The following is a 25,167-nucleotide window of genomic DNA, read 5'->3' as shown; positions in this document are numbered from 1 at the left end:
TGTAGGGACAAACAAAGGATCTTCCTGCCAACAGAACATAAAAAACCTTCACCTGGCAACTTTGAAGAATGTTTATTTCCTAAAAGATTTGTTTAGCACACGTGTACGTGACACATATCCCTAAAGTGCAAACGTTTAGACAACCATTCCTGACTCTATACTGAGCTATGGCCATTTCCCCCACTAAACACACTAAACGTCCATGACTGACTGACTGAATGGGTGACTGAATATCATTATGAACATATTCTGTGGCAAAAATAAAATAGTGTTGTTACAGATATAATATCAATAACATACACACGTGTGTGTGTGTGTGTGTGTGTGTGTGTCATATTAAAATATAACTCAAATCAAATACAATTTTTTATAATTATATAAATAATATAACTAATTTGTTTCAGTGATTGTGGCCCAATATTATTTCATAATGACCAGTGATAATACTAATAATACGAATACTAATACTAATAATAAATACTGTTTAAACACCTTCATCAAATAGGGTTTTATTTTCGAACGTTTTGACCGGAAGATATATTTTTAATTCTAGCAAATTGCTTTTATTCTGAAATATGCGACCGGAAGCCGTGCGTGTTACTCTGGTGTTTCACTTGACGCTCGTAAAGAAAGGAATGTACCCACCACCACCAGGCTGGAATATGGAAGAAGAAATCAGGAAGAAAAGATAAATAAATCGGCACCGAGCGGCTGGAGAATGGAAGGAGTCACAACGCCAGATAGAGATATTGTGATTCTCTGCTCCGGTTTTTATTGACACTTCAGAGTGTTTTCTTCCATTGTTCACAGCTGGACACTCTGCTGTATCATGTCAATCAAGTTGGATTAGTACACGAGCATACGGTGTGTTCTTCAGGCCACGCCCCTTCAGGTAAGCTCCGACCTCCAACAACAACATTCACTAGCAAGCGTCAATGCTTTAGTTTTGGATCATGAAAGCCATAGCTCCGTGTTGCACAGAGGCAACAGAATGGAGAGTTTTGCCCCTTTTCACACAGACCGTGGATTATTATATACGCTAGCTTCATTTTGAACGAGGAAGTTAATTAGCCTGTGTGCGATTGACTCTGTGAGGCTTGTAAGTAGCTTTGATTATTAACAGCTTAAGAATGTGTTATCCACACACCACACCCTTCACAGAAATTGACTCATACACACTGAAGTGTCACAGTGGGAATGATTTCTCAATCTGAGCCAGACATACACACCTATAGCTGAAACTGTATGAATATTATACTGATATTATTATAAGAGATAAACCATAGCCTACATAGGCTACCAGACACATACTGTAGGTCTACATGTAGGCCTACTATAGGTTAATTTAGCCTATAGGAATATTTAATTACTCCTGTCCTGGGGAGGGGGGGTAAAGTAGCCTACACCAAGATTATTCTAAAAACAATGTAAACTAGGCTATAAAGTTCCTGTTGTGATATTATGCTGCCTCTAGGGATATACATATTACGGGAAAAGAAAACATTAAATCACTATACAATATTGGGCTATAGTAATTTTATACTGACTGACACTAAAGGAGATAACACAATTAGTCTACAAAGTACATAAGGACCTATAAAGTTACAGCAGCATACTGTCCCGCTCATCATCTTGCCAGTGTTGTTCCCTGATGATATGATGAAGGTTTAGTTGCCTACTGTAGCCTATCAGCAGCTTCAGTGTGGATCTGCAAAACCTGCTTTAAAGTCTGCTGAGTCTTGGACTCTGTGATGGTCTTACTGCTGTTTCAGAGGCTCTTCCAACCTGTCAAGACAATCTGCCTTTTTCACAGCAGCTATCTTGTGTCTAAAAGGCAGGCAGTAACACAGGCGCAAAAACAAAACATTAATGAGGGCCTGGACACTCACTGGGCACTGGAAACACCCGAATGGATTGGAAGTTGGAAACCCTCATGTTCAGCTTGCACCTGTGTTACTGTTACTTCCTGCCTTTTAGATACAAAATGGCTGCTGTGGAAAAAGGCCTATCCGATCTCACTCTCAAGTCATAAAATAATAATCCAAGTCATAATAGACCCCTTAGTGTAACTCCCACAATGGCTGAAATCGACATGACGGGAGTGTGACAAATGAAACTGTGACCAGTTCACCAAGGGTGTTGTGGTCAGGGTGATGGATGGGCATATACATTTGCCTTCGATGCAGATCACCGGGGTTCGATCCCCATCGTGTTCAAAGTACATTGCAACCGTAAGCCACATTTAAAGTGTTCTTATTTCATTAACACTTAACTCAAATCATTTTTTCCAACCTCAAGTTGTTTTCGTTGCCTAGTCATAACCTTTCTCTACGCTATCGTGGTGTCAAAAAAGAGGCTGTGTCAAAAAATGAAGGGGGTGGGGGGGGTTGCCTTCACAAGTGATGCCAACGTGTTGGGAGTGAGAATGTAACAAGATTAAAATCATGGAGGAAACACTGTATGGTTTAATTTTTGTGGGAGATAATTAGACTTGAAAATGTTAAAATTTAAATCTAGAGAATATCGGTGCAAATTGCAAAATATTGGCTATCGGCAACTTCATTGTGAAAATATGGATATGGGTATGGGCTAAACCCTGGTGGTACAAAGTAGAAAGTCAGGTTGCAAGCACACTCGAAAATATTTAAAAACTCACTGGGTGCAGGGCAAGCACGAGATATGAAAAAGAGAAAAAGCCAGCACTCCAAATGTCTTTCTTGTTGATTTATTCACCTCATACACCTGGGCAGCAGCAACGAACGTTTCAGTCAAAGACCTTCCTCAGCGTTGTTGTTGTTTCTAAACCCTGGTGGTGGCATGGTATCAGTGGAGCCGGCTGTAGTGTGAAGCAGGTTAATGAAGGCAGCAGGTCAGCAGCCATGCTTGTCCCATTGTTACACTTCCTCACTTCCTGCACCATGCTTCCAGCTGTATGTTAAATATAGTTGATCCTCCACTCTATGACCCACTGTGTTCTCTCTCTCTCTCTCTCTCTCCCTCTCTTCATCTCTCTCTCCCTCCCTCTCTCATTCATTATATGAGATCTTGATATTTTTCCACTTTTTCCACTTACGCCTACTTCATATAGGCTACTACCGTCTTTTACTTCATATTTTTGGTATATTTTCTTAATATTTCTTATTAATTTTTGCCTTTGTCTCAATATGTTTTACTGCTCTTGATTTTTGTGTGCTGTCATTCATATTTGGTTCATACTTTTCATTATATAGCTACTTAATCTGTTCTAATAATCAGTTGTGTTATGTTGAATTGATCTTATCATGCCCTTTTTGGCACCATTATTTGCTGTTGAATATTCCCAGTCTCCCCACAGGGATCATACAAAGTTTCATCTCATTTGGGTCCGTTCTCTCCTGCTCTCTTGATGTTTTCAGACTGATGGAGGGAAGGATCCCGGGAGGAAATCCCAACGCTGCCTCGTCTCGGTCATTTCCTGCGCGGGCCGAGCCGGATGACGGGCTAGCTGATTGGATCTCGGCACAGACGGCCTCTGAAGGAACCGCTCCTGACACAAACGGCGCGGGACGTCCCACCCACGAGCCGACCGCCTCCGCTGGTGCCGGCGAGCAGCAGCGGAGGCGGTCAGAGGAGGCGCGGGCAGAGGAGAGTCCCACCGAGTCTCTGAGTCAAGACCAGCAGGCTGCAGGTGAACCAGCACGCCGAGATCCTCCTACCGACCAACCTAACCCAGAAGAAGATCCTCCTCGCACAGCAGGTGAAGTCAGTCGTCGTTGTCGACGACGTGTGCTTTCTGCAACTTCGTAATATCTTTGAAGTTAGATCTTTTTTTCCGCTAAGAAAGAATTGAAAAACTGTTATCCATGCTTTCATTTCATCCCGCTTAGACCAGTGGTTCTCAACGTAGGGGCCCGAGAACCACCAGCGGTCCTTGAAGGGGTTTCAGGGGGTCCCCAGCAAATTCATCAATTGTTAAACTTCAGCATTATTTAATTTATAAGAACTTGACACAATTACAGAATGTAGACAAAATGACTATTTTGATCTTATCATTTCACTGTTATCTCTCTATACTGATTGTAATCATATCTGACAGTTTGGGTCTGACAGACAAAATCTCATCAAACGGGGGTTCTGTGGCTGTAATGTGGACTAAATTAGGGTTCTTGATATGAAGAGGGCGGCTTTAGCTCAGGAGGTAGAGCGGGTCAGCCAATGACGCAAGGGTTGGCGGTTCGATCCCCGCTCCCTCCCAGCTGTTAATCGTTGTGTCCCTGGGCAAGACACTTAACCCTCCTTGCCTGGTATGATTGGTATGATTGGTATGAATGTAAGACATGAATGGTATGATTGGTATGATTGGTATGAATGTAGACATGAATGATGATGATGGTGGTTCGGAGGGACCGTTGAGCGCCAATGTGTGGCTGCCACGCTTCTGAACCACCGGTACGAATGGTGTGAACGAATAATGATTCTGTGTAAGCGCTTTGAGCCTTGGAAAGGCGCTATATAAATCCAATCATTATTATTATTATTATTATTATAAGAAGTTTGACAATCACTGGCTTAGACTATTGTACTGTAACTCTCTGTATTCCTGTCTCTGGCAATACAACCTCCACTAGTTCAAAATGCTGCAGCAAGACGACTCATAAAACTCAATAGAAGAGTGCCCATAACGGCTATTTTAGCATCTCTACACTGGCTTCCTGTACCTTTTTGGAATTGATTTAAATATTTGAATGGTTATTTTTAAAGGACGTTTGTGGTGAACCCCGGATTATATATCTGATTTACTAACTACAAGCCTAAATGCAGCCTGAGATGCTTTGGCAGAGGTCAAATCTCTTAAAAAAAAATGCACTTTTCTAGAATTGCTTTCTCTTGAATCGGTTATTTTTCCGTTTGTATTTTATTTGTTTTATTGTGTTCGTAATGCATGCCTCGCTTGTCATTATTACAGTAATAATTAATACAGTGTATTAATTCTACTTTGATTCTTTTATTGGTTAATTTATGTTTATATCTTTGTGAAGCACTTCATAATAATGTATAATACAATTTAATTAATTACTTATTTACAGAAGACTCGACTGCTTCCACTTCTGAGAAACACCGAAACCAGAAAGAGCGAACTCGCCGTCTGTCCGGTTCCCAGGCAGAGGAGAGTCTCTGCGGTTCCCAGGCAGAGGAGAGTCCCGCCGAATCTCCGATGAAAGAAAACCGGACCACACGAGGACCAGCTCAGACCAGTCCTACAGATCAGCAAAACCACCAGAATCCTCCTCCTACTAAAGACTCCATTGCTTTTACTTCTGTGGAACCTCAAACCCAGCAAGGCCGTCCTCCTGGAGACCAGCAGACCAAGCAGGCAGGTCCTGTTACAGACCAGCAGACCCGACAGTTTCACCCTACAAATCAGCACGATCCTCCTCATCCTACAGGTGGTTACAAATATCTTTCTTTTAATGCAATGACTTTGATTTCCTTTTGAAAGGAAGATTGAGGGAGTTCACTCGCGGAAACGTTATGGCGCTATACATATTTCTGTCCGGTGAGGCCGGCAAAAGGGTCTTGAAGTTGTGATTATCTTTGGAGAGGTAAGGCACACTAATCGTATGCTGGTTGGTTGACATTCTCACCACAGTGTGAGAGTGACTACGCAATACCAAGAAGTGATGCAACTTGATTCTGTGTTTCCTTTAGGGGCGTACAATATCTTTCTATTTTACTTGATTTGATTATTTTAATACAATACATTTTTTTCTTTTTCTTTTATAAGAATTTTAACTTTTTAATCTTTAATCTTTTGCATCATTATCCATGTTTTTATGTGCATTCCATGTTTTTGTGTGAGAGGCCAAAGTCACGCCTACTTCCTGCTTCAGCATGTGAACCAGCATCTGAAACAATATGAGTGGTGGCGAGAGACAATCATTTTTTGATCAGTTTGAATTGTGCCATGAAGTACACGTGCGATGTTTGTCAATTGAAGAGATATCTTCACAAGTCAAGAAAGTTGCTGTTTGTCGTAAAACGCAAACGTAACATTTAGTTTAGTATGAAACCGCTCAATCAACTACATCTCTCGTCTCTCACACTATACGTCACAACAACATGGCCTGGTGCGAGAGAGAGTTATGGGGACTTCACTTGGACTTGAGTCGCACTTACGTCACACACACAGTGACTTCAGACTTGTCTTCAAAGACTTGTGAAGACTTGTGGAGACTTGACTTGGACTTGAGATTTGGGACTTGTGAACAATCTTTATTTTTTGTTTGTACTAACATTAAGGAAATGTCTCTTAATAATAATGTAATCTAATCGATGCTGATATTGTATACTAATAGATAAAGAGTGAGGATAATACAGTACATGCTTTGAATTCCTTCGTTTTAGCTATACAGTGTTCTAAGCAGACCGGATGGCATCCAGCAGATGAACGCTCATCCATAAGAGACTTGAGACTTGACTTGGACTTGTAAAAAATGACGCCTCATATTCTTTCTGGTTCACATAGGGTGTGATTTTGGCTCTCTATTACTTCATTGTAAAGCACTTTGAGCTGCACTTCTAGTATGAAAGGTGTTAGACAAATCAAGTTTATTATTATTACAGACCATCAAAGCCCAGAGCAGCCAGCCTCTCCGGCTCCACCACCAAACCCCCGTCCGACCGCAGCCCTGGCTCCCCCGGTCACCATCGAGGCGTTCTGTGATCAGATCCAGCCTGGTCTTCGGGCTCCTGCTTCTCCCGGGGGTCAGCCCAAGCTGTGCGGCTACCTCCAGAAGCAGGGCGGGCCGCTGAGGGCCTGGAAGCAGCGCTGGTTCACCTACGAGGAGAAGAAGAGCCAGCTGTTCTACTACCGCACCGCGCAGGACGTGACGCCGCTGGGCCGCGTGCAGCTCGACAGCGCCACCTTCACCTACCCGCTGAAGGCGGAGGACGGCACCTTCCACATCCAGACACCCGAGCGCACCTTCATACTCAAGGTAAAGTGGGTGTGGGGGTGTGTGGTGCCCCCTGGGTGACCACACCCCCTCCTTCCACTTAACACGTAAAAAAAAACTTAAATTTACTATGGCAATAAAACAACAGATTTACATCACGTTAAAATACATTAAGGGCTGTTTGAATCCACATGAACTTTATATTTCTGAACATTATATTATATAACATGACATTTCCCCACTTTCCCTCTCAGTTTTCTCCCTCCACTTCAAACTATGGCATGTTACAGAAATAAAAAATAAAAGTGATTTCCTCAGACTGCAGACTCCATATAAACCCCACGAGTCTTTGGTCCAGCTGAACTCTGAACTGGCAACTATCTGTCGAACACAACTCTCTTTTGTCCAAGTTTCCTTTTTGGCTCTGTTCACACTGCAGGCCTTCACACGCTCTTCTGAATCACTGCTCATATCTGATTTTTTTTTTTGGGGGGGGGGGATGACTGTTCATGTCTATTGTACGATGTGACTCATATCCCATATAAACTGACATGTTGAAACGAAAGATGTGAGCAGCCACAAAAACGGAAGACGTCACAATGTGTAGGCTTCTCCTGCTTTATTTCCAACACATTTGGATTTACTGCAGTGGTTTTCAACTGCATGCCATAAGGCCCAACAACAGTCACAACCAACCAATCACAACAGCAGAGAGGATTCGCTCAGCTGCTGTTGATTGGTTGGAGTGGAAAAACCCGCACTCTCATATCCACTGCGTGGGTTCCAGTCTGATCCTTCTAGTTTTGATTGAATTGAGGCGTCCAGTCGTCAGTTTGTTTCGCTCTCTCCATGCTAACGCAGCTCAGACAACCTGACGAGCTACATTATGACAACTGGCTCAGGTGAATGCTGTTAGATTTACAGTACTTGTCATGGCAACACACAGGCCTTTGTACAATAACAAAACACATTTCACACAGCCCTTCAGAATAAAAGTTCAACACACACTTTACCAGTCAATCAAAGGCTACGATTTCAAATTTTAAGTGTCAGGGGCCGGTTCCACAAAGCTTCTTAAGATTAAGATTAAGGCTGAGATTTTCCTTAGAGTCCGAGTTAAGGTGTCCATAAAATGAAATCGGTTGTACAAAACACCCTTAAATCTTGTGCTTTACATTTTCCTTAAAATGTTTAACCTCAAGGAGAAGATTTAAGGGTGTTTTGTGCATCGATTGTATTTTATGGACACCTTAAATCGGACTCTAAGGAAAATCTTAACTTGAGGTGCTTTGTGCAACCGACCCCAGGTTTTTGCTGCTCAGCACTGTAGCCTGTCTCTACTGGGGTTGCCATAGGTTGAGGCGATGTCTCGTCATAGACGCTGGGTTAGCTGGCTCAGCCTGGCTGGGGGCGTGGTCAGGGTGTCATTCTATCCATTCAGCAAAGTTAGAATTTAGCTGCTAGCCCAGCCCAGGCAGACACGATTGGGGATTTAACCACCGCAGTAAACGCACATCTGAACAGACATCTTGTGTTCTGCTCTAGAATCCCCAAACCTGAAGTTTAGAGCCGCGGTACCTTCCTTTGGTGAGTCAGCCTATTGAGATATATGGGCGGTTTTACCCCACTCGCACGCCGGCCTTATAACATGCGGACTGTCTCTATGACGATTAATTGGCTCGTTAACAGGTGCATGACCAGAGCCTTTTCTACTCTCTCTCTCTCTCTCAGGCAGTGACCCAGCAGCTCATGCTCTATTGGCTGCAACAGCTACAGTTGAAGCGTTGGCAGCACAGAGCGCAGCAGTCTGGAGGATCCAACAACAACAGTGGCAGCAGTCCTGGTGAGAACTCGTCTTATAAGCACTATTTATTGATGTGAAGTCAAGACTGAGCTGGTTGAACCTGTGCTACAGTCGTGTTCCCAGCCAACACGCCACACAGAGCAAACGCCCAGAGGGGAAGCAACCCGGCCTGCTGCAGTGGGAACAGGTTTGCTCCAGCGCTCCTCTGGCATCTTAAATCCAGTCAGATGACAAACCCACTGCTGCCTTCCAGGCTGCTTATTCATGCTGTGTTTCCCATCATAATAGAGCTCTTTATGAGGTTGCTCTTCTATCATTTTCTTGCCAATTAATGTAAAGTGATAATCAGCATATATATATATATATATATATATATATATATATATATATATATATATATATATATATATATATATATATATGAATGAATGAATGTTTGTTATGCTGCTATCTCCAATTCATGCCATATGATCGTGATTCAACCTGTAGCCAGTTTATGAAAACTAAAAATTACGGGTATCATGTTAGAGCTCCGGTTTGTCCAAGTTGACATCAAAGTGTTTGTTGACCTAATTTGAGGTGTAATTATGCGTTATGTGTTTATATTGTTTATATTTTGCTTAGTTTGATTATAGCAATATTTTGAATTCAACAGCTATTTTACCAATTGAATTAGCTAGCTGTGTATGGCTTTTTTAAACACCAAGTTAAAAACAGTGATGTCGGAAGTTGGAAATCTCGAATTGAAACTTCGAAGTTCCGACTTGAACGCACAGTATACACCGAGTAAACAAAAACATTAGGGTCCATGTCCCGGTTATCTTGAGTCCTCGGCCTCCTCTCTTTCATCCTTATATCTCCTTTATGCTGCTTTCATGTTATAACAGATTTACTGTACAATTTAAATACAAACTTCCAACTCACATCAACCTCCTACTGTTAATATGTGGGAATCCACCAGACAATGGTTATGGAAAAATGAACGTGTCCAAAAAGAAGGTGCTTTTGGGACGCGTGTCCGCACGTGTTAGGGCGGGGAACAGGATGTGATGCAGAGCAATTATGCTCCTTGATTGGACCATTTCCTGTTCTACATCGCTGTTTGGTTTGGCGGCATCTGAAGACATGATGCCTCCTGAGGCTGGATACCAGTAAAGATGTGATCTGAAGACATGATGCCTCCTGAGGCTGGATACCAGTAAAGATGTGATCTGACGACTCGGGGGGAAAGAAGATTGCTTTAATTTACCAAAATCATGAACAGTGAGCCTGAAATAAACAATGCAAAGTCTCCTGCAAGGAGTGATTTTGTAGTCTGAGTAACCACTGGAAATTAATGTTAATGACTGGAAACATACTGGGAATGACTGGAAACTACTGTTAATGACTGGAAACATACTGTTTATGTGACCGTTTCATTGCTGTTTGAGCAGATTTCTTGAATTTGAAATCATCTCCTTAACGAGCGAACAGAGTATTTTCTGTAGCATTTGGTAGTATTTTCCTCATCGGAAGTTTGTATCTTCCATCTCTCCCGTAGGCATTAATGCAGATTTAGGTTTTTGGGAATTCCCAGTCTGTCCGTCTGTCCCAGTTTATTTAACCAGTGAATGTTTAGGCTCCAGAGACAGCTGCAGGACGTGGAGACAACAGAGCGGAAGTGTCCTGGTTAGACTGAAGCCAGAGCACAGAGACTAAATACAAACCTCAGATAAAGGCCAGTGATCACACACATGCATGCATGCATGCATGCACGCGCACACACACACACACACACACACACACGCACGCACGCACACTAGTGTGGCTTAATAACCGCCATGTCAGATGGAACCTAATCGAATACAAGATTTCAGAATTCAAATCTATTTGAAGATGTTTGTTGTAAGTTGTAAGATTAAACTTCCCAGCAAACAGTTTCCACTCAGATCAGATGTTGATACTACTATGGTGTTAATTTTACACATGATTACAGTTGACCAATGGTTCATCCATGTAAACGTCTAACATTTGTGGCGGCTGCAGTGAACCAGTTTCCCCATGGATCATTAAACCCAGGAAGCAGTTAACACACGTGGTGATGTGCAGGATCAAGGCAAAGTTTCAGCGTCAACCCAGACGAGCACAACATTTTCACAATATGATACAATCAGTGTTGGGCAAGTTACTCTCAAAATGTAATATACTACTTATTACTAGTTACTTTCATTTGAAAGTAATAAGTTACTTTACAATATTACTGTCTGTGTTGAGTAACTCGTTACTTATTACACTACTTTTGCATTACTTTCACCAAAACAACAGCAGCAGCAGAATGACATCGCTACCCTGGAACCATCCCAAAAAATAATTTAAACCGTCAGTGTAAACTGCCCAAAATTCTAAATGTTATTCTTTTCCTTTGTTATTGTCATATATAGTGGTTATATGCATAAAAACACACAGTCTGATAAGGAAATGATTGTATCTTTATTTAAATATGTGCTTTGATTAAAAAAATGTTAACTCAATTTGTAACTTGAGTTACTTGACAAAGTAACTGGTATAATATTACTGAAATCCTATAAGTAATAAGTTATATTCCTGAGTTACTGCTAAAAGTAATATATTACATGTAATATGTTACTTTTGTAATGAGTTACTCCCAATACAATGAATGACACAGTCAAAAATCATATTAAAAAAGGATTGCTAACAGTTTTTAGCCAATGATAGAAATATATTGATTTTCCAAAACCATGCAGGTAGCAGCTGTCGACGGTCGGGGTACACACATCGTCTCAACTGTCCTGGTGACCCCTATATTTCTAGTTTTCTACGTTACAGTTTTCAACATTGATGCAGATTTGTTTGAAATGTTGTTAGTCCCACAAAGTGACATTAGTGTCATACACAGCTTGAATCAGGGAACCTTGATGACTCTGTACAGTCAGATGTGCCTCTGCTGCCTGCCGCTCTGAGAGGATTTTTGCTCCTGTCCTGACTTGTCATGAAACTCTGACAGACTTGGAGGAGCAGCCGCTTCATGTTCTGCAGTCAGCTGGGGAAATCAAGCCGGGTCATGTGACTGAGAAACATGTGACGTGATTGCTAGGCTTTTATTGGCTGTGTTAAACTGTGACTTGCTCATTGTGGAGCCATTTCTTACCCTGGTGAGGACCTGATGATAAGTTAAGTTATCCTTTATTTATCTCCATGGGGAAATTCATCCTCTGCATTTGACCCATCCTCTACTATTAGGAACCTTCCTAGAACTAGGAGCAGTGGGCAGCCACAGTGCAGCGCCTGAGGACCTACTCCAGCTATTTTGCCAGTGCCTTGGTCAGGGGCACTGACAGGAGTATTAACCCTAACATACATGTCTTTGTTGGTGGGAGGAAACCGGAGCACCCGGGGAAACGGGGAGAACATGCAAACTCCTTCCCTCCTGATTCAGAGAGCCTTGGACTTGTACAACTCAAGGGTTCACTTATCGCTGTATGTTTTCAATTTTAGAGTAATTTTCTATAGATTTGATTCCCAACGAGGATTTATAAACTGAAAGACTTCACTGCTGTTTGCCTAAATTAATTTTCTGCTGTTTTGTTGACTCTGTCTTGTCTTCTCAAGCTATGTTGGTATGAAGTGGTGATTTGTTATAGTCTGTGTGTTTTTTTATCGTAAATCTCATCTGCAAACAAAACCCCTTTTTGGACAATACAGATCTGAAGTGAACTGAATTCTGCTTCCTGTCCTGCAGATGACTTCCTGCCGGCTCTGAAGAGCCCGCTCCCGCTCGGCCTTGTGGGAGAGGAGGCGGCCAACCTGCCGTCTCCGCGCACACAGCTGGCCAACATGTCAATCAAACACCCTCTCATCGTGATCCAGTGAGTGCACTTTATGTCAACCTGCATTATTTACATGCTACTTTTTGGTCTTTTAGCCGATGCTCTGCAACTTACAACATGCAACATGCAAGTCAAGCCCAAGTCTGTTAGTTAATGTCAAGTCTCAATGTACTGTAGAACAGTAAGTCAAGTCAGAACAAATGAAGAGTCCGCCAGTCTCAATGTAATATAAAGAAAACTAAATATCTAGGACTTTTCAATGCAATAAATAGTTTAAAAACTTGTTCAACAGAATTTAAATTGTGTAACTTCAGTCCAAGTCATTTACACAAACGCACAAACAAAACTTTTTCCAGCCATCAAAGTACAAGCCAAAGACAAGTTCCCAAGTCACCAGAACCCGAGTTACAGTAAGTCAAGTCAGGTCTGACTCGAGTCCAAGTGTGACTCGAGTCTCCGGCCTCTAGTGTTGGGTTAGGGTTGTAAATCACTCACAATAAAAAATAATAAAAATAAATATAATAATAATAATCCTGTAACACACTTTTTCAATGTATTTATTTATTTATCTCTTTGCTATAATATTTTTTACTTTTACTTGTTCCTTTTTGTGGCAGTGGTGGCCCAATGGTTAGAGAAGCGAGCTTGTGACCGGAAGGTCATCGGTCCAATCCCCGGGACCGGCAGGATAAATCTGTGGGTGGGGAAAGTGAAAAGGCAGCGCTTGCCCCTCCCTCATTACCACCACTGAGGTGCCCTTGAGCAAGGCCCTTAACCCCAACTGCTCCAGTGGAGCTGATCAGTGGCCAGCAGATCAGACTGTGGTTGTACTGGTCAGCTTCCAGGTGTGAATGTGTGTGTGAATGTGAACAGGGCGCTCCTGAAAAAGAGAGCATTGCTCTCAGTGAGACTCTCCCTATATAAATAAAGTAAAAAAAAAAAAAAAAAAAAAAAAGCATGTTGTAACTTTGGACTTGAAAAGTGCTCTATAAATAAAGTTTATATAGAGTGAGGATGTTGAAAACTGCTCTATAATAAAGTTTATATAGGTTATAAGAATGAGGATGTTGAAACCGAATGATGACGTGATGAATGATGAAACAGCTGCCTGGATCTTTATTTCACAACATCCCCCCCCGCCCCGCCCTTTTCTTCTTCTTCTGGGAAGTGGTAGTCAGACGGTGTAATCATTACACACAAGATACCCATTACACTGTAGTGGGTATCTTGGAATCCGAAAAACCAGGAAGTGTGTTAGTCTTTGGTTGGCAGGCAGCAGCCAGCATTGCGTCATCGCTCACTTTCACAGCTGGAAGCTCAGGCAGACGCTGTGCGCGGTTTAACCGGGTGTGTGGCTCCTCTGCATGCCATGAGCGGTTCCATTAAAATGTCCCCTCCTGCTAACTCCCACAGGAAAGCAGCTGTTTGAAGCCACACACACACACACACACACACACACACACACACACACACACACACACACACACACACACACACACACACACACACACACACACACACACAAACACACACAAACACACACAAACACACGTGAATTGTTTTTATTTTAAGTCTCATGTTGGCTGTGGCTGCTGGAACAGGGCTGCTTCTACATTCATTTTATGCTTTCTTTAAAGGGATAGTTCAGATTTATTTTATGTGGGGTTGTGTGTGTGGGTTGTGTGTGTGTGTGTGTGTGTGTGTGTTTACTCATACTTACAGGAACTCTGTACACAGTCTGCGTTCTAAGAGGTCATCTCAGGAGTGCAGTCAGAGTGTGTTTCATGTTGAAGCTCCACCATGGACCCCGCCCGCCTCCACGGCCACCTCCCAGGAGCCTGCAGCTGGTAGCGTAACGCTAGCTGCTACATGTACTAGATACGTTAGCTAATCACATGTGTTAACAACAACAAGACAGTGAGCTAGCTAAAAAGCTGACATCTACACACAATCTATCAGATGGATCAATGATGAAATAATTAGTTAATCAGTTCAGTCACATGCAGACAGAAATTAAACATGTCTAATGGTCAGTAGAAACCTAATACCCTTTTGTACAAAAAGGTGTGCATTTATTTAATAAATAAAATTATTAAATTTTAGTGATATTTTATCATATTTTCCCTTCATTGCTGTTTATTTTTGACACTTTTGTAATTTCTGATTTGAACTATATTTAAGTTTATATTCATATAACCTCCATGTCTCGTCCAGCTGAGAGGGCTCCTGTCGACCCCCCGAGCCCCACCACCCCCCTCCTGGGCCCGGCCGGCGCGTCGGGGCAGCGCCCCCCGGTGGACGGCAGACAGTCTCCGTCGCTGTTCGACAGCCACAGGATCCGCAGGAAAAAGAGCCGCAGCTCCTCCACCGTGCCCGCCATCCGCAGGGACACTTCCTCCTCCTCAGACATGATGTCCCGCCTCCAGCAGGAGAAGCACATGCTGGCAGAGGAGGTTAAAGCTCAGAAGGTAGGCTAAGTAACGATTGACTAATGCAATGAAGGATTTACTGATGTGGATCATTCTTATATTTTTCTGACCCGCCCCCCAACACTCATTTACTTTAAGGCGGTGCTTCCCAAACTGAGGTACGCTTAGCCCTAGGGGTACGTGGAGGTACTACAGGGGGGTAGGCCTACTTGAGAGGAAGGGCAAAATGTAAAAATAAATCATGAAAATAAATGAAACTTTCACTCCATTAAATTCTTATTTTGGAATGTTATATTCCTCAAAGATGGGTTATCATTCATTCATAGTTTTCTCTTGCCGTTTTATAAGCAAAATGTTGGAGTCGGGTAAATGGGGTAGGGTACTTGGATTCAGAAATCAGGGAATCCACTCTCTCAAATCCACTCTCAAACTAAATGAATGTGTAAAATAAAAAAATAAATGTCTGCTGATCATGTGCTAACTTCTAATAGGCTACAAGATGCAAATAAAATGTTGGTCTCTGGTACTAAAGTCAAACTCATCATCCATCCAGCACCTGACATGACCACAGCACCCTGACTCAGTGGCGGACTGCATAATCGGGCACGTCGGGCAAATGCCCGGTGGCCTGGCCTGGCCTGGCAAAAAAAATTTTTTTTTTTTTGCAGGCCAGGCCAGGCCACTCACTGAACAGCAGGCCAGGCGCCGCCTACTGGTTTACTAGTGGTTTTATTACTTTATTCAGGTTTAAAGTGGGTGCATCTCATTGTAAAATTGGACTTGGCCCAAATTGGGCTTCAAACGGCCCAAATTGGGCTTCAAACGGCCCGAATCGGGCTTCAAACAGCCCAAATCTGGCTTTAAACGACCCAAATCTGGCTTCAAACGGCCCAAATTGGGCTTCAAACGCCCCAAATTGAGCTTCAAACGCCCCAAATTTTTCGCCGCCGCCCTTCGGACGCCGGCACGCGCGTCGGCCCGTATCGGCCTGGCCTGCTTGGTATCTAATGCCCGGCCTGAATTATGATCCCAGTCCGCCCCTGCCCTGACTGCCCACTGCTGCGTCAATGTGACTGTACTCTACCTTTATATGTCGTGTCTCCTTCATAAACGCAGGAGCTGGTGTGGCTCCTCCACAAGGCGCTGGAGGCGGCTCAGCTGGAGAAGCGGACCTGTGCCGAGTTTGTGGCGGCGGAGGGCGAGCAGGAGCGCCTGGAGCTGCTGCGGCACCGCGAGCGCCAGGCCACCGACCTGAGAGCCCGTCTGGAGGAGCTGAGGGCCGAGGGTGAGGAGCTGAGGAGCAGCCTGGCCCAGAGGGACGCTCAGCTGGCCGAGCTGCACGAGAACATCAGCCTGATGGTGGAGAAGAACAGCGCCAAGCAGGAGGTGAGAGGAGGAGAGACTGTGATTGCTGTTTTGCTTGAGAGTGGGAAGAGCGGGGGGCTCTAAATGTGTTGTGTCCCTTAGTTTGCCTTAGACCTAGCCTGGTAAAACCACCCCGATCACGTCAACTCACATTCTGTTTGGTTCCACGGCTCAGTCTGGCCTCCTGCCCGCCCCCAGCCATTTCCAGAAATGACAAAGTCCACGGGCCAATCAGGGACCTCCCTCATACTGTAGTTGACAATGTAACCGGCCAATCATGCTGGCAAAACAGTAACGGTGGCTCCCGAAGCACAGCCATAGCTGCAGTTATTGCAGACTCAATAAAAACAGGTAAACAAAAACAAGAGTATACACCAGCGGAGTTTCTCGACGGAAAAGACGTCGCCGTGCTTCCGAGTGGATTTGGCGACGCTGATTCGCTGAAGGTGTTGTCTGTCAAGGCAAGTACTCCCGCCCACTGAAATCGATGTGGACGGCGAGGAGTCCAGATTGATACGTAGAGCGAAGCAGAATGTGAGGTCACGTGATCAGGATGTTTTTACCTTAGATCAGGCATGGCCAAAGTCCGGCCCGGGGGCCAATTTTGTCCCGCGGACCGATTTTAAGCGGCCCTCGTCTTGTCTCTCAAAATATACTGTATGTGGCCCTTCACCTCCACACATTATTGGTTAATCAAGCAAGTTCACTTTGCATTTTTTCCCCCATGCACCTAATGATGACAGCACTATCATACACTTTGTAGACAAGCACCAAGTAGGAACTACGTAGGCACAACTAACGTTTTCAGATGGTTAACAAAATCCTTACGTTACGTTCACACAGGGCACCTACGCCTTGCCTTGCCTCAACCCACGCTTATGCCTACAGACCTTGAGTGAACCTATCACATGCTTTTGCGATCACACTGCACGCCTATTCCACGCTGAACCTGAGCCGAGTTAAGCGCCTCTCCTCTCTCCCGAGTGTTTTTTTTTGGTCACGTGTGGTCCCGAATTATCATGGGTAGGTAAAATAAATTGGATATATTTAATGTGCTATTGATGCTGGATATGTATAACCAGGTCTCCTTCTTGGGTGACTGCTGTCATAGAGAACTGGATGCTGTTGTACTAAGTGGATTAACTTTTCATTGTCCATCTTGCTTCTTCGGTCGCTATTCTCTCTCCTGAAGATTTGTTTACCGACGGGGAGAAAGCCCCACGTTATAGCCACCCGTCAATCACTCTCTCTCTCTCTCTCTCTCTCTCTGTTCAACATTGTTGTAGTAACACCATTTTATTTTGAAATTCAGTTGACTTTGCCATTTCCCACGGATATTGTCGCGTTTTTCCTTCATGGCTTGACAGAAGAAGTGTGCCTTCACGCGCCTAGTCGGCTTGAAAATATAACTCACGCCTAAACGATAAAATCGGCGCATGTCAGGCGAGGCGTGGGTACACGCAAGGTTCACGCTGAGGCGCCCTGTGTACACAGCCTCATTGACTAAAAAGGACGCCTATTTAAAAGCGTGGGTAAAGGCAAGGCGTAGGCAAGGTGTGGGTGCCCTGTGTGAACGTAGCCTTAGAGTACTATTTTGATTAAAAAAAAAAAAACAGTATGATGCGAGAAGCAGCTGGCCCCCCGGTATCTTCACATTATCTAATCTGGCCCCTATTCAAAAAAGTTTGGACACCCCTGCCTTAGATGATGAAAAGAAATACACATGAAGCCAACAAACAAACAGAGCCAGGCGAATACAGAGAGGCGCCTCCTGAGCTCACCTAACTGCTTGTTAAATGACTGCTGTGTCTCCCAGGTGATCCTGAAGCTGTCGGACCGGCTGACGGCCTACATGTCCGACTCCTCCGACCCGCCGCGCTCCGTCTCCTCCAACGGTCTGGAGGACCAGACACTCCGGCAGCTGCAGCAGCACATTGAGAACCTCAAGGTGAACCGAGCTGAACATGGTCACATGTACAACCATGCATGCTTACACATCCTGCATACCGTCGCTGTCGGGTGAGAACCTTGTCACTCTAATTTGGGGGATTTTCATGTCGTAACTTCAATTAATTTTTATTTTATTTTAAATGTTTTGTGCTGTAATGCTCCCTGTAGAGAAATTTGTCTTTTTTTCTTGATACAGTTAAAAGGTTGAAGTAGAACCTGAAAGCAAGTAAGCCCTTCTATGTGGCACTTTCATCTACAGTCAATAAGACTTTTTTTTAATTCATCTTTTCAGTAAAAAGTAAAGTAAGGGGGTACGGTGGCTCAGTGGTAGAGCTGTCGCCTCACAGCTAGAAGGTCCTGGGTTCGATTCCCACGTGGGACGCTGTGAGCGCTGAAGGAGTGCGTGCCCATCCACATGTCCTCGAGTGTCCACCGCCCGGGTGGGTCGTCAAAAGGGCCCTTCTGTGTGGAGTTTGCATGTTCTCCCTGTGCCCCCTGGGGGTTTCCTTCATATAGGAACCCCACACCAAAACGAGCAATATCCTGGTTGCTGAAGTGGTGCCTCCTCTGGTCGTTCGGGGCGCCTGTTCGGAGGGAGGGGAACTCGTTGGAATAGCGTGATCCTCCCACGTGCTATGTCCTACCGGTGAAGCTTCCCCTGTCAGGTGAAAAGAAGCGGCTGGCTACTGCCCATGTCTCGGAGGAAGCATGGAGCCAGTTTCGTGTCTCCGCAGATTGACAGAGGGTGGAGCAGCAACCAGGATAAATAAATTAAAATTAGCACTAATGGGGGATAAAAAATGGGATAAAAAAAATCAGAAAAAAAAAGTAAAATCTTTTCAGTAATACTAAAACAGAGCAGAATGGTACATGGTCGAAATGCTTACACATTTTGACAAGACAAAGCACAATGACACATACAAGATTAAAATTAATTAAAAGATCAAAGCAACAATTGATTCTAGTGAAAGAAACAGATCTGAACACACAAACTCATTAGAATATATTTCTTTCAACAGAAACTTGGTTTCTGTTGTCAACTCACTTTCCTTTCGCTGTTGATGTCACTTGTTTCATGTGGTTGTTTTGTCTTGTATCCTTTTTATTCAAAATAAAAAAAATGTTAATAAGAAAAAAAAGAATATATTTCTTGTCTGCGCTTGAAGGGATTTGTGAATACAATTCAGATTGTGAACTTTGTGATTGGTATACATAGCAACTGCATAAACCCTCTGGTGAAATACTGTATGCAATACACCAAGAAAGAAGTTCCTAACTGCACTGTCTGACATTTAAAGTGACGTAGAAGTCATATTACGATTGATTGATTTTTTTATTTCTTGTTTCTCCTCTCCTCCCAGGATGACATAGACGCGTATAAGACTCAGAATAAGTTCCTGAACTCTGAGATCTACCAGCTGACCCAGCTGTGGAGGAACAGCTCGGAGCAGCAGAAGAGTCTGATGGTGAAGGTGAGTCTGGTCCGCTCCCAAAACCATCTGTGTGAATGTGGGCAAAGGCGAGAGACTGAAAGATACAATGGAGCTCAGTCACTTTTCCCTGAATAAATAAAGGTTAATTATTAAAGCTGCAGTATAGGCAGTTTTAAACTACAACATCAATGGAATGTTAACCATGGCAACGTGCATACAAATGAGATACAAATGTACACAGAAAGGCAAGGCCAGCTTAGATCAAAATGTATTGATCTCTGTCAATATTTACTCATTTACCACCAATTCAGTAAATGAAAATAGTATATAGAATGAGAATATAGCAGAATTGCGTTATATAATTTTTTTTTAAATACTGTTTACATGCACAACTGTTCGGGAAAATAGTTAAATATCCCCATAACTTATATATATATATTTTACATTGAATAACAAATCTAAAATAATCTTTGTTTTTTTTCCTCTCCAACTAAATATGTTCTCCTGTCCTGTCCTCTGATTGGCCGCAGTGTGCCTACCTGGAGGCCAGTAACTGCCAGATGGAGAGCCGCTACCTGGGCGTTCTGCACAAGCTGCAGGAGAATAAAGCTCTGGACTCGGGCCAGCGGCACGTCGTCAAGAAGCTGGTGGAGGACGCGCTGAGAGGAGAACTGAAGAGCGCCATCAAACTCATCCCAGTCAGGTACGGCCTGTGGTGAAGGGCCACACCTGTACTTTAGCATGCTGTATCCCAGTCAGGTACGGCCTGTGGTGAAGGGCCACACCTGTACTTTAGCATGTTGTATCCCAGTCAGGTACGGCCTGTGGTGAAGGGCCACACCTGTACTTTAGCATGCTGTATCCCAGTCAGGTAGGGCCTGTGGTGAAGGGCCACACCTGTACTTTAGCATGTTGTATCCCAGTTAGGACCTGTACTTTAGCATGCTGTATCCCAGTTAGGGACCGTTCAATATTTAGGTGGGGTGGGGTGAAGAAGGGGGGTGGGCATTTAGACTTTACTTTGAGTAAGGTGGGAGGGTAAGGTATCGTATTTTGAAGTAAGTTTTACTATTTTGTGTTTTGCATTAGTTTGCATTGTGTTTCGCTGTATGTTTTATATACCCATCCCCACAGTTTTTCCCTACCTAAACTTCGGTGTGCTGCTGGTTGCAGCCGATGATGTGCTGGCTATAGCATTAATGTGTGCACCTGATGGACATCCACACAATAGACCCTTTTCACGGGGGCCATTTTGTGCCAAAAAGGCAGGATAAACACAGGTGCAAGCAAAACACTAATGAGGGTTTCCAAATTCCAATCATGGACGTTTTCCTGTTCTGTCCTCAGGGATCATGATGAGTACGGCTTTAAGATCCTCCCGGACTACGAGGTGGAGGACATGAAGCTGCTGGCCAAGATCCAGGCCCTGGAGATCCGCTCCCATAACCTGCTGCATCAGGTGTGCCATGTCTGGCTTTCCACTTTAGTCTCCACCAACAAAGTAGGAAGGATGTTAGGTACTTTTAATTCATAAGTAACTAAAGCAAGCACCTTTTTAAACAGAGTTACAAAGTGCTTCACACAATACAGAAAAACAAATAATAAGCAATACATACATATACTGTACATATATAATGCATATAGGGCAATATACAAAAAGATAAATTACAGCTATACAGTAGAGGCAAGTCGGTAGAAACACGGGACAAGGCTGATTGGCTGAGACGGGAGAAAAGAGTATTGCAGACAATATTGGTATTAGCATCGAGTGTCATCAGATAAAACATAGTATGATCATTGTATTTCGAAGCTAACGTGTTGGTATCTTTGTTGCTGTCACTGCAGGAGGCAGGAGACCACCCCCTGCTGGGCCGCTGGGCTCAATACCTCGCCGGCCGCTCGGACGACAACCTCTGCCCCTCGCCGGAGCTGAAGAGCCTGCTCCGCGCCGGCGTGCCGCAGGAGTACCGGCCGCGGGTGTGGCGCTGGGTGGTACGAGCCAGGACCCGCTCCATCAGAGAGCGCCATCCGCAGCGCTACGAGCAGGTGAGCCAGGACCTGCTCCATCAGGGGGCGCCACCTAGTAGTGCTACGAGCAGGTGAGCAGCACCATGCAGGGACAGGAGTCTGCTCTGTAGGCTGCTCAGAGGTGGGTAGAGTTCTCAGTTTCAGTCTGAGAGCCTGACAATTTATGCTAATTGGTCGGGTCGGGTTTCAACTGACTAGGGTCGGGTTGGGTTTGAATTTTCAGGCCTGTTGAGAACTTTAGTGTGGGGTCAGGGCCCTTACTGCTTGTCTGCAGGTGGCGTATTGATCTGTCAAAATTGGATGCAGTTTGGATCTTCCATGTTCCCATTTTAAGATAGAAGGAACCTGAGCAGAATTTAAACCATGGTCACCAATCACATGATTGGCTGGCACGGCACCAGCTGCTATTTAACTGCGGGCTGAGCAAGCACTGAAGGCTATGAGGAGCATATCTGACCTAAACCATATCTTAGGAATATAGAGAGCAAATGGCAGAAATTTAGATTTGTGTACTATTTACAATTGCATCTCTAGCCAATGCCGCATTATTGTCGTTGCCTATACAGGCATTTCAATTCCATTGAGAGGCAAAGTGACCGCCAACTTCCTGCTTCAGCACTGTACCAGAGATTTTCATCCGTCATTTATTTTCCCATAGACATTTTGTAAAATGCTTATAAAAATAGCTTCACTGGTTCAAACCAAACGGCTCAGATATATTTAGAAACAGGAGAGATCGCATAACATTTCACTCAGACCAAAACGTAAAGAAATAGCGGATTTAAAGAAAATATTTTTTCGATGTAATTTTTTAAAGTTTTGGTCCGAGTGAAATGTTCTATGGTCTCTCCCGATTCTAAATATAGCTGAACCATTTGATTTGACGAAGTAAAACTCTTTTTATGAGCATTTTACGAAATGTCTATGGGAAAATAAATGGCGGATGAAAATCTCTGGTACAGTGCTGAAGCAGGAAGTAGGCGGTCACTTCGCCTCTCTATTGTTGAAATCATTCAAAATGGTATATGGTAATGGTAATATGTTTTTTTCTTGCCTGTAATGAGCCCACAGTCTCACTAAACCTGTATCTTTAGATCTTGGCATTCTCTAAAAACGTATATAAATATAATAGCACCATGATCTGTTGGTTTCTCTCTCTAAGGAGCAGCTATGTCTGAAAATGAGTTCCTGGCTGCGTAAACTGGGACTGTAAGGTGCAACAACAGTGATCCACTTAATAACAAATATTAAATGACAATCGTCAAACGGACACAGTGATCAACCGATGCCTTATTTATAGTAGCCTACTTACATGGAATCTAAGTCTAGTATTTAACAATTAAATAAGGTAAATAAATCACATTAAACTTGTAACCCTGTCTGCACTGCTGCTTCAGCTGTGTGAGAAGAGTCGCACGTCGCCTCACCCAGCATCCAGACAGATCCAGCTGGACCTGCACCGCACCCTGACCACCAATCAGCACTTCTCCTCGCCCTCAAGTCCCGCCCTCCAGCAACTCCGACGCATCTTACTGGCCTTCTCCTGGCATAACCACGCCATTGGCTACTGCCAGGGACTCAACAGGTACACTACATACAGTATTGTACATACGTACTAAACATACATGCAGTAGATCTCAAAATCATGTTCCAAATTTGTAAGCTTCTTTGAAAATCCTCGCTTAACTTCTTTAAGTAGTAGGGACATTTTCATTAAGTAATTACAGAATAATATCGTGCACTTAAGATAATTCCCCACAAATTATTACATAAATTAGTAAACTGGAATAAGGTCAAGTGTTATTTTTTGCTGATTCAGGATCCTACTTTAGCTTTAATCCTTTTGACATAATTTAGCACAGTAGGTACAGCAGCTGAGGCCTGGCTACCTCTGCTGCTACAGCACCACCTAGAGGGCAATGCTGGAAACTGAACCAGCTGTCTGTGTTTTAACAGGGGTGACGTGTGCTGCAGTCTAAAGGCCCATTCACAAGTATGAAGATAACATAAACTTCAGTACAGAAGCATTCACGCTACGACACGACCGAATGCTCCGCCCTCTTCTTTCTTAAAAGTTTTATAGAGAGCCAAAGTGAACGTCACTTCCTGCTCCAGCACTGTACCAGAGATTTTCACCCGCCATTTACAGTATTTTCCCATAGGACATTTCGTAAAATGCTTATAGAAATAGTTTTACTTGTTCAAACCAAACGGTTCAGATATATTTGGAATGGGGATAGCCCATAGAACATTTCACTCAGACCAAAACGTAAAAAAAACATCGAAAAAATATTGTATTTATTGATGTGGTCTCTCCTGTTTTATGAAGCATTTTACGAAATGTCTATGGGAAAATAAATGGCGGATGAAAATCTCTGGTACAGTGCTGAAGCAGGAAGTGACTTTCACTTTGGCTCTCTATTGTCTATTCTCATCCAGAAAAACACTCTAAATTCAAGCAAAAAATATAGTTTGTCATTGTTTTGGATACTGGCATTGCAGTGGAAACACAGACACCCAAGTTACTCAGAACTATTTCAATGTGTTATAGGGTGTGGCGATATATTGTGTAATATTGATATTGTGATATGAGACTATATTGTTTACTAGGATTGTGAAATGAACGATTGGCTTCACCTGCCCATCATATCCAGATTACTTATTACTGATTACTAATGATCATTACTGATCTTTAAAAATGATGAAAAGCACGAATAGGCTACTCATCGCCAAAATATCATCACACTATTGATTATTCACTCTAAAATATAGTGAGATTTGATTTTGTCAATATCGTCCAGCTCTAGATACACCAGTGACCAGACTGGATTCCTGACTGAATGTTCTGTGTTCCTCATTCTCTTAAAGCCATTTTAATCTAAAGGTTTCTGCTTAAATGCTTTGCCATTCGTTTCTTTGACAAATATAAATAGTGAACTCGATCCTATGTATGAGTTTCTTTCCAAAGGCTTTACCTTTCCATCAAGGAAAATAATTAAAATATAAGCTAGTTTTGTATTTGTTTAACACTTTTTTGGTCGCTGCAAAATTCCCTTTGTGTTTATTTAATAGTTTTATCTCTTTACTATTATTCTAAAATGTGGACAATAGTCAAATACTGTAAATAAAGAGAAATGTGTGTGTCCAAACTTTCCCCCGGTAGTGTAGTTGTGTTTACAGCTGTCGTAGGTGTGAGCGTCTCCCTCTCTCCCTCTCATCAGGGTGGCAGCCATCGCCCTCCTCATCCTGAAGAGTGAAGAGGACGCCTTCTGGTGCCTGGTAACCGTGGTGGAGGCCATCATGCCACAGGACTACTACACCAAGAACCTGGTCGCCTCTCAGGTACGTATATGCCCAGCCGTATCTCAATGTGGAAATTGCACCTCCAAGAGCCTG

At 43.4% G+C, this 25,167-nt stretch overlaps 1 protein-coding gene across 1 annotated transcript in view; it reads left to right on the top strand.

Annotated features, from left to right (window-relative positions):
• Positions 1-2,077: 2,077 nt before the first annotated feature.
• Positions 2,078-25,167, top strand: part of tbc1d2 (TBC1 domain family, member 2) — a gene marked incomplete at its 5' end in the record, with an annotated part of 30,564 nt that continues 7,474 nt past the window's right edge. The window contains 16 exons of the mRNA XM_083651885.1: positions 2,078-2,103; positions 3,396-3,741; positions 5,141-5,426; positions 6,604-6,977; positions 8,667-8,778; positions 12,479-12,605; positions 14,289-14,413; positions 14,781-15,034; positions 16,112-16,381; positions 18,177-18,308; positions 19,672-19,782; positions 20,274-20,446; positions 21,091-21,202; positions 21,589-21,789; positions 23,169-23,356; positions 24,993-25,113. Of these exons, the coding sequence (XP_083508011.1) occupies positions 2,078-2,103; positions 3,396-3,741; positions 5,141-5,426; positions 6,604-6,977; positions 8,667-8,778; positions 12,479-12,605; positions 14,289-14,413; positions 14,781-15,034; positions 16,112-16,381; positions 18,177-18,308; positions 19,672-19,782; positions 20,274-20,446; positions 21,091-21,202; positions 21,589-21,789; positions 23,169-23,356; positions 24,993-25,113 (2,958 nt within the window). The remainder of the gene's footprint in view (positions 2,104-3,395; positions 3,742-5,140; positions 5,427-6,603; positions 6,978-8,666; positions 8,779-12,478; positions 12,606-14,288; positions 14,414-14,780; positions 15,035-16,111; positions 16,382-18,176; positions 18,309-19,671; positions 19,783-20,273; positions 20,447-21,090; positions 21,203-21,588; positions 21,790-23,168; positions 23,357-24,992; positions 25,114-25,167) is intronic.

Source organism: Poromitra crassiceps, assembly GCF_964638095.1.
Source record: "Poromitra crassiceps genome assembly, chromosome: 15".
NCBI classification, from domain to species: domain Eukaryota; kingdom Metazoa; phylum Chordata; class Actinopteri; order Beryciformes; family Melamphaidae; genus Poromitra; species Poromitra crassiceps.
The sequence above is the reverse complement of the archived record's forward strand: the minus strand, read 5'-3'. Positions and strand labels throughout refer to the sequence as shown.